Source organism: Vigna radiata, chromosome 10, assembly GCF_000741045.1.
Source record: "Vigna radiata var. radiata cultivar VC1973A chromosome 10, Vradiata_ver6, whole genome shotgun sequence".
Classification (NCBI taxonomy): domain Eukaryota; kingdom Viridiplantae; phylum Streptophyta; class Magnoliopsida; order Fabales; family Fabaceae; genus Vigna; species Vigna radiata.
Window position 1 is genome coordinate 17,354,035 of NC_028360.1, and position 8,437 is coordinate 17,362,471.

Genomic DNA, 8,437 nt, shown 5'->3' on the forward strand with positions numbered 1-8,437 from the left:
ATTAATTTTCTTGCTTTTTTAATTTTTATTCAAAATTTTAATGCAAATTAAATAATGAAAAAAAATGATAATTTGTAATAATCTGTAGAAGTATAGTGTTACTTAGTTGTGCATTTTTTTTAAAAAAAAATGGTAAGCTACATATGATTTTGGTTTGAACTTACTTTAGAAGCAGTGATTGTATGGTTGTGGTGAGTATCGGTGCTGTGTTTCCTCTCCAAGCAAAGTGATGTGTTTACTTTGTGGAACGTGTTACACGGACACTGACTTTTCTCTTTCTTTGCCCCTCCTGTGAGTTTGGAGAACTGTTCCGTAGTTGCGCTGGCGGTATTTGTGGCTTCTGTGGAAGGAAAAGTACAAATGAAAAATTGCACTCATTAATTTCAACTGCCAAATCAACTTCTAACATTCTTAAGCTTTAAATCTATTTTTTCCTCACATATAATAATGTTAGTCTCTATAAAAATTTAATTACATTATTTAATTTTTATCCACTCATCATCTGTTTTTTCAATTTCTAATTACTTATTGGCGTAAAATACCAACAGTAATGTTTAATTATAAACTTTAACATTATTTTCTCAGTAAAATTATTTTTAAGTTTTTCTAAGAATCAAGTGATGTATTACTGAGAACTAAACTCAGTTAACTTTAGAAAGTTAAAGGATCAAATATACTACTAAATTTTCACAAGGATCAAAACTGCATACTAATAATACTATAGGGAAAAATAAATAAATTCAAGTTTATATTACGGTTTTATAAGTGTTAACAATTTATATTTGTTTCAATATAAAAATAACTGTAAATGATGAGAATTATTAGAAGCGAACAAGTTAAAGTTAAAGTTGAAAGAACAAGTGGTGAAAATTGAAAAACTTAGTGTAGAAAAGAAAAATAAAACGAAACAGATATAGAAAATATAAAATTGTGAAAAAATATATATAAAAGCAGGGTTAGGCTAGACCACATATGTGAGACACTAAAATCGAGTTAAGTCAATCCAATTTACTTTTTGCGAGTCATAAAAGGCTGTACTTATGGTTCTAAGAGAGTATCGTTAATCATAACCTGTGAAGTAAGCTCAAACAATACATTGGCTCGGTAAGCTATCTGTGACAGAAGGATACAACTTATCAGCTCGTAATTACAAAATCATGATTTTAGCCTAATTTTGCATGAACATAACACTAAAGCAGAGTGGCTTTAGAGCTGCGCTTGGGCACTTTCATAAAAGTAGCTCGTGCAACATCCAAGTATAGCGGAAACTGAGCCAACGCAAAAAGTGTGGCGGGCACGCATATCGCACCGTACACCGGAACTGCAGCGTCTTTCAGTTTTTTCGTAAGCACAAACGGGTGCCCAGCGCAGAAGGAAAGCAACATGGAAGTAATCGATACGAACAACGATGTCAAACCGAAGAGCAGCTTCAGAGGAAGATCTTTACCAAAATCTTGCTCCTTGAGCCGGGACGTGAGTATGGAGAGGAACAGCACCAGCGAGGATATGGAACAGCACAGAGCAATCAGTGATGACATCGCGAAGACGTTGAACGCTTCCGTGTTTTCCAGGGTTGGGGAGCCCGCGCACTTTTTCACGCCGCCAGGGACGGTGGTGGATGTGTAGAAGGCCGCGGTGGCTAACAGTGCCGCCACCAGGGAGCATGATTGGGAAGTTTTTTTCAGCCAATCTCCGTCACTTTTGACAAGGTTCTGGTGTGTTTGTACGAAGATGTCTCTTGGAGTATTGTAGTCCTTGTTGTATGGTGAAAAGAAATGAGGTGGCATAGATTCTTTAACAAACTGCATTTTATCAAATAAACGAGTGTATATATAAGAAAAATGCTGATAATGAAGAAACGAAAGAAATAATTACTCTGTACACAGATTTATAAATTATTAATAATCACTAATTATTCTATAAAATGCTATAACATGAAGAAGGAAGCGTTATATAAATGTAAAAGTAACATTTTCCAATGTAAAATGAAGCATAACAAATTAACAAGTAATGCATTTACCAAGTACCACTTGATTTCCCACTGCATTTGCAACGCTGCCCCAGGAATGAGCGAATGGTTATGATCTCCAAGTCTCGCTGCTAAGTGCAATGCACTGTTTCCATTATTGTCCACTTTGCTGAATAAAGTTTGCTTAAGGTTGTTTTTCTTGAGTAGGAGTTGGTACAGGTGCGGGTGTCTGTTCTCTGCTGCCAGTAGCACAATGTTTTTCTTGTCAGCATCCGTGTCATGAACAGCTCCTGGGAACAGTTCTAGGATTTTCTCTACCATTTCTATAATACCGTTCTTTGCCGCTATCAATACCGGGGGATTCTTGTCATCGTCATCATACTCATACCGCCTCAGAAGTTCATTCATTACTTGGACTGACCACACATGTTTCTCCTTCTTCCCACGTATCTTCAGTATTATGCTTGATCCTTTGAAGTTCAATCCACACACACACAAAATGCCATATTATTGTGAATTGAAGTAATTATTTATTCTCCCTAGAAATGGAACACAAAAATATATAGGGACGATAAAATGCAACATCCAAGGATCTCACTCTAGCATACAAATAAACATTTTTTTTGTGTATTTTAAATCAGTTCATTTTAATAAAAATAACTCAGTTCAGTTTATTAAAAGACCAAAAATCCATCTTCCAAAGAACAAGTCAAATTGAAGTTTATACTAACTGCGTAAATTTGTTCTTCAACTCTAATTTTTTTTTTCTTTTATTTATTCTCTGAAATTTATCTCTTTATAAAGTCATAGTAAAAATATCAATAATAGTTTGACAGCTAGTTCGCAAAATTCCAATCTCACCTTTTTTTTAATTTGTATTCTTTTTTCATGATAGATTGATTCCTTTATTTAATAATTTGTGAAAATTTTAAATAGATTTAATACGTCATAATTTATTAATACATCTGTCAAACACATAGATTAATTATCTAAAAGTAGTAAGAAATACATACCACCTAGACACGCTGACTTTTGCAGCGCCCTTAAAAGGCTAATGAATGTCTGATAATATTGTGGATATCTGTATCCTCCTTTTTCTGTCGGTAATCGGTGGTAATTTGGTGCCACTTCGAGTTCCTTCACGAATATTCCTTTCAGAGAAGATAAATATTACTACCATTGTTTTTATTAAATAAATATTACTTCAATTTTCTCCTTTAATTTTTTGGGAAATTAATTTTTATATATTTCGCCTTAAATTTAAAATATGTCCAAGACTTTGGTGTTTCTAGCATCGAAGAGTAAAATCCCACTTTTAAATTTTTGTCCGAAAGTAAGAACATTCAATTACAAATCTAAATAATATGTAAGTGTTTTTCCCACGGTATAATATATAAAATGTTTCTAAAGTATTTATTAATTGAATTAATAATTCAAATAATTAATAGTAAACTTCATATAATCCAAATTAATTAATGTAAGAAGATACTATGATTGTTTAAAGAATAATGATACTTAAACAACATTTTTTTTATAATATTTGAACATAATCTACATGTCATTATGTTATTAGTTCAAAATTAATCTACAATCAATAATAATAATAATCATAAACATTATTATGGACCAATTACAGAATGACATGTAAATGATGTTCAAATATTATAAAAAAATGTTGTCTTAGTATTATTATCCTTGTTTAAATTTGTTGTTAGATGCACATCCCTTACAAAATGATGAAAATGCATATCCTTTTTTAATCTCCTTTGCTATCATATGATTTTTATTATTTGAAATATTTTACTTGATTTTAAAATAAGTAGTTTCTTTTTGCTTTCTAATATATATATATTTTTTTCTCAATTGACTTTTAATGTTTACAAATGAAAATACATATATAATATCTTCATACTAATCTAAACATGAAGTTTTTGACTCAGAATTGAAAAAAAAAAAAACTTTTTTCTTTCTTTATTTTAAACATTTGTTGAAATCACATTAGTTCACCTATTCTACGGAATTTTTAATAAATGGTGGCTAACATCCTTGTATCTAAATAATAATTGAAGTTTTATCAGTTTTTATCTTCTAAATTTTTAATTTATATTCATATCACAAATTAATAATAAATATTAAATATTTAAAAATAAATGGCAAGTGGATGAGTTTAAATAAAGGAAACTTCACAAGTAGTAACTTAGAAAATGTAAGAGATGAAATTGAAGTAATCTTACAAATAACTTCAAATGGGCATTATTATACTATCACACTGCAATGATCAAAATCGAATTAAAATTACAAACATTGGTGATTGCTTATTGTAATTAGAATAAATGTGTTTAAACACTTACCTTGATAAACAATTGTTTCTAGTAGTCCAAGGTAACTACCACTTCTAAAAGCTGAGGGCTTACTTGCGAGGATATGAAGAGGAGAGAGTCCACGGTCGTTCACCCAGTTCACTAGATCTTCATATAAATGAATTATTTGGAACGCCAAATCTATCAAACAAGTTATATTCACTTCATAATTCAAGCTTACTAACCATTTGGAACTTGATAAACATCATCATCTTAAAAAATGCTTTTGAAATTGAACAATGAAAATCTACCAAAAAGAATTAAATATGGCAAGGTCTAACCAAAATACTCTCCAGCTATAGCAGAATGAAGAATGGTATCACCATCATTTCTTCTGCAGTTTGAATAGTAGTTTGAAGCCTTCCGATCTGTGTGACTGATATGTATATAATGGAGGTACAGAAAAGCTTCTTTTCTGCCGTGAAGTGCAGCCAGAAAGAGAGGGGTCTCACCATCAACGTTGCGAACACTCAACAACGAAGTCTCAGCAGAAGCAATGCACTCACACGTTCGCACACTCCCCGTCAAAGCAGCCATGTGCAAAGCTGTGTTCCCTCTCTCATTCTGAATTCCCAAAGCCTCTTTACGTTCATGAAAACAAATCAGTGCCACAAGTTGGTGCACGACGGCGTCTTCACCATCGGTGAGCGCTACATGCAATGCAGTTTCACCTGCCGTCGTTATTCTGGCAGTGTGAACTTTCTTGTCCTTCTTGTACATCTCAACCACTTCGTCCCATTTTCCTTTCATGCAAATCTTGAACAAACGCTTCTTTGGTATTTCCATTTTTACTCTACCTATTGTATTAAAAAAGTCCACTTTGTATACGTACCAAGACATGCTTCTTAATTGCCCTGCACGGCGTTTTTTCATGCTTGCTTCGTCTTGAAGTTTTTCCTTCAGAAAGTAATTTAATGAGGAATATCGTCTTTGTCCCCCTCTGTTAAGTATCTCTACACATGCCTAAACTTTCTCTTCTAATCTTGCATTAGCTTCTATTAGAAATTTATAATCGGAAGTTTCACATATAGAAATAATTAAGATGAAGATTCTGTAGCTAGAAAGACTCTCAAACTTATAAAGTAAGATGTAGTTAAAGTTTTGGACTAAAGATAGTTATCTTGATTTCTTACACAGATTTAGAAATAGAAAAAGCAAAGAGTTTCGTCTCAAAGTTAGCAAACGAAGTACATATAAAAAGTGGATTAATTTACTGTTCGGATTCGGAGGATATGGTGGTGATGAGTAATATGTGCTTTAGTGTCTTCATCAAGCAAAGTCATATTAATGTATTCGATTTTATATATATTCACGTGATAAAAGGAGGTTTTGGTGATGCTCCAAGTAACTTTACTTTTTGTTTATTTAATAATTAATTCTGAATTAAAGATTTCACCAAAGAATAGTTAACAGATTTTAATATGGAAAAGCATAAGAATCTACCGTTTGTAAAAAATTGTCTATAAACTCAGTAACTTCTCCTGAATTTTCTTGACAGAAAAAGATATTTAATTAAAGTATAAATTATATTATTCAATATAAAAAATAATAAAAGTAATTGGAAGATGGTTGTCCAGAGATATGATTGTTAAACTATTGATAACCTAAAATGTTAACATTTTAATAATTTTTGTTTATTTTTTAACTACTACTACTACATATCATTATATTATTAAAATAGTTTATTATCTTTTATGTAAGAAAGTATCAAACTATCAGTTTTATTTACATAAAATCTCAAATTAAATAAGATTAATAAAAGGATTCACAAATTTATCATTCTAATATATTATATTAAAAATAGTATTTTAATTTTTATATGAATTTATTCATCATGGGTGATTTCTTATTTATGTAATCTCTAAAATATTTGGCACAAATATGCTTTTATCAGATGAATATGTCTAAATTCAATAAATGGAATCCACGATAATCATCCCAATCTATCTAGTCTTTGTACGTACTTCTTTTATGTATTTTTTTCTCATAAAAGACATGATAACCACTTTTAATTTAAAATCTTAAAATAAGTTTTCCATCTTTTTATTTATCATTTTATTTATCTATATCTAATGAGAGATTTTGAGCTTACTTGAATTTCTAAAAATCTTTCTGAAGTGCAAGAATAAGAAATTATATTAAATAAACTACAAATTATAATTATAAGAATATACGAGAAGTGCGTTGGTGTATGAGAACAAACCTATGATCACAAAGGTGTGATTATATTAACATAGATGTAATAGACAATTATATTAAAAATTGCACTGAAGATTCAACCAAAAAAGTATGACTAAGTCTACATAATTGTGGGCAGTGTACTTATATCAGACCTCGTTCCCTTCCATGCGTGTGGGTACAATGTGCAGAGAAAAAGATGTAGAAAAATTATACGTTGCATAGCAAAAGAGAAGACGAGAAAGATGTATATCGAATTGAGAAAGAGTAAAAGTATGTATTATAAAGAGAAGGAAACAAAAGATAGGATGGATAAATAGAGGGATAAGGCCCGACTGTTGCCTAACATAAGATAGAAAACTCTCAGGGACCAAGATCAAACAAACACTTGATGACCGCTAAGCGAAGGGGAGAGGCGCTAAGCTATCCGAAGCTAGACAGTGGCGTGTATGAAGATGTTATCAGACCCTTAAGCTGGGAATAGATGTTCTTCATTCCCAACCTGGAAATATGTTGCTTTTGAAGGTTTGCAAGGATAGTGGCTTGGTGAAAATGTCTGCAACCTGAAGATAAGAAGAGATAGGAAGGAGTTTGATTAAACCACTATTTATCTTTTCACGTATGAGGTGATAGTCTATTTTGATTTTGATGTGTTTGGTGCGTTCACGATGGACTTGGTTTGAAGCAATCTAGATGGCGGATCGATTGATAGTAAGTCATTGGATTTCACATGTTATTCAAGTTAAAGCACGGTATTCGGCTTTAGATGAGCTACGCGAAACATTCAGTTTTTTTTCTTATTATTTCCATGAAACGAGGGAATTGCTAAGATAAATGGAAAAATTGGTTACATATTTTCTTGTTTCGGTGGCTCAATCATAGTCATTGTAGGCCTAAAGCTATAACGGGGTATTGTTGTGAAAGAAGAGACCATTACCAGGAGCACGGTTAAGGTAATGAAGAACACGATAAGCAGCTTGTCTATGCAAAGTGGTGGGAACAGCTACAAATAGACTAAGATTGTTGACAGAGAAGGAGATATCAGGACGAGTATTAGTAAGATAGATGAGGTGACCTATCGATCTTATGTAGGAGGCAGCTTCTGTGTCATCAAGAGGTTGGCCAACTTGTTGAAGACGAGAAGATTGAGGTGTAGGAGTAGGAGAGCAATCTAACATACCAATTTCTTGAAAAAGATCCAGAGTATACTTTTGTTGGCTTAGATGAAGACCATTTCAGTTGCGAGCTACTTCGAAACCCAGGAAATAAGTAAGGTCGCCGAGGTTCTTGATGCAAAATTCAAAATAAAGAAGGGCAATGATGTGAGTAATTTCCTCAACATGAATTCTGGTGAGGACAATGTCGTCGACATACACAAATGACATAATGGTTAGTATGTTTCATAAATAGGGAATGGCATAAATTGTTAATGATTTGTAGAAGAACAAGTATAATTATTTGAAATCAGGAATCAAGAAAGCTTGGCTTACCATTGGCGCCCAGCTTGTTTGAGCCCATATAAGAAACGTTGGAGTTTGCAAACTTGGGTTTCTGGATATGAAAACTAGGTGGTGGTTTCATGAAAACTTCCTCATGAAGGTCACAGTGAAGGAAGGCATTATTTATTCCTAGTCGTTTAATCACCCAATTGTTAGATGCGGCAATCGCAAGAAGGAGACAAATGAGATAATGAATGCAAGGTACTTTTTATGCAATAAATTCAATCTATCACTATAGAAAGGTGGCCTAAACGAGCATGCCAAAGGTTTTCAGTCTTTGCAATACAGGGAGAGTAATTCTTAAGAAAGTCATTACAATAAAGGACATATAAGCCTGCTTGCATTTTAACTGAACCAATCTTCTAGTTGGTTTTCATATCCTGCATAACACATCCAGAAAAAGAGAAAATGAGATTATGAAGAAGTAACAA

General features: G+C 32.3%; 1 protein-coding gene across 1 annotated transcript; it reads right to left on the reverse strand.

Moving 5' to 3' along the window:
- Positions 1-940: 940 nt before the first annotated feature.
- On the reverse strand, positions 941-5,178 carry LOC106774939 (protein ACCELERATED CELL DEATH 6-like). Its single transcript, XM_022786891.1, has 5 exons — positions 4,611-5,178; positions 4,321-4,470; positions 2,983-3,120; positions 2,021-2,439; positions 941-1,802 (listed from the first exon to the last, which is right to left on the reverse strand). Exons 1-5 carry the CDS (start codon positions 5,167-5,169, stop codon positions 1,191-1,193), a joined length of 1,878 nt encoding a protein of 625 aa, XP_022642612.1. The 5' UTR covers positions 5,170-5,178; the 3' UTR covers positions 941-1,190.
- Between the last annotated feature and the right edge of the window lie 3,259 nt (positions 5,179-8,437).

Excerpts from the sequence above, each read along its gene's own strand:
- LOC106774939 (XM_022786891.1), bottom strand. The coding sequence starts at position 5,169 with ATGTCTTGGTACGTATACAAAGTGGACTTTTTTAATACAATAGGTAGA. Across the intron at positions 4,471-4,610 it reads TATAGCTGGAGAGTATTTTG|ATTTGGCGTTCCAAATAATT; the intron begins GTTAGACCTTGC and ends CTTGTTTGATAG. Across the intron at positions 2,440-2,982 it reads AAAGTCAGCGTGTCTAGGTG|GATCAAGCATAATACTGAAG; the intron begins GTATGTATTTCT and ends TGAACTTCAAAG.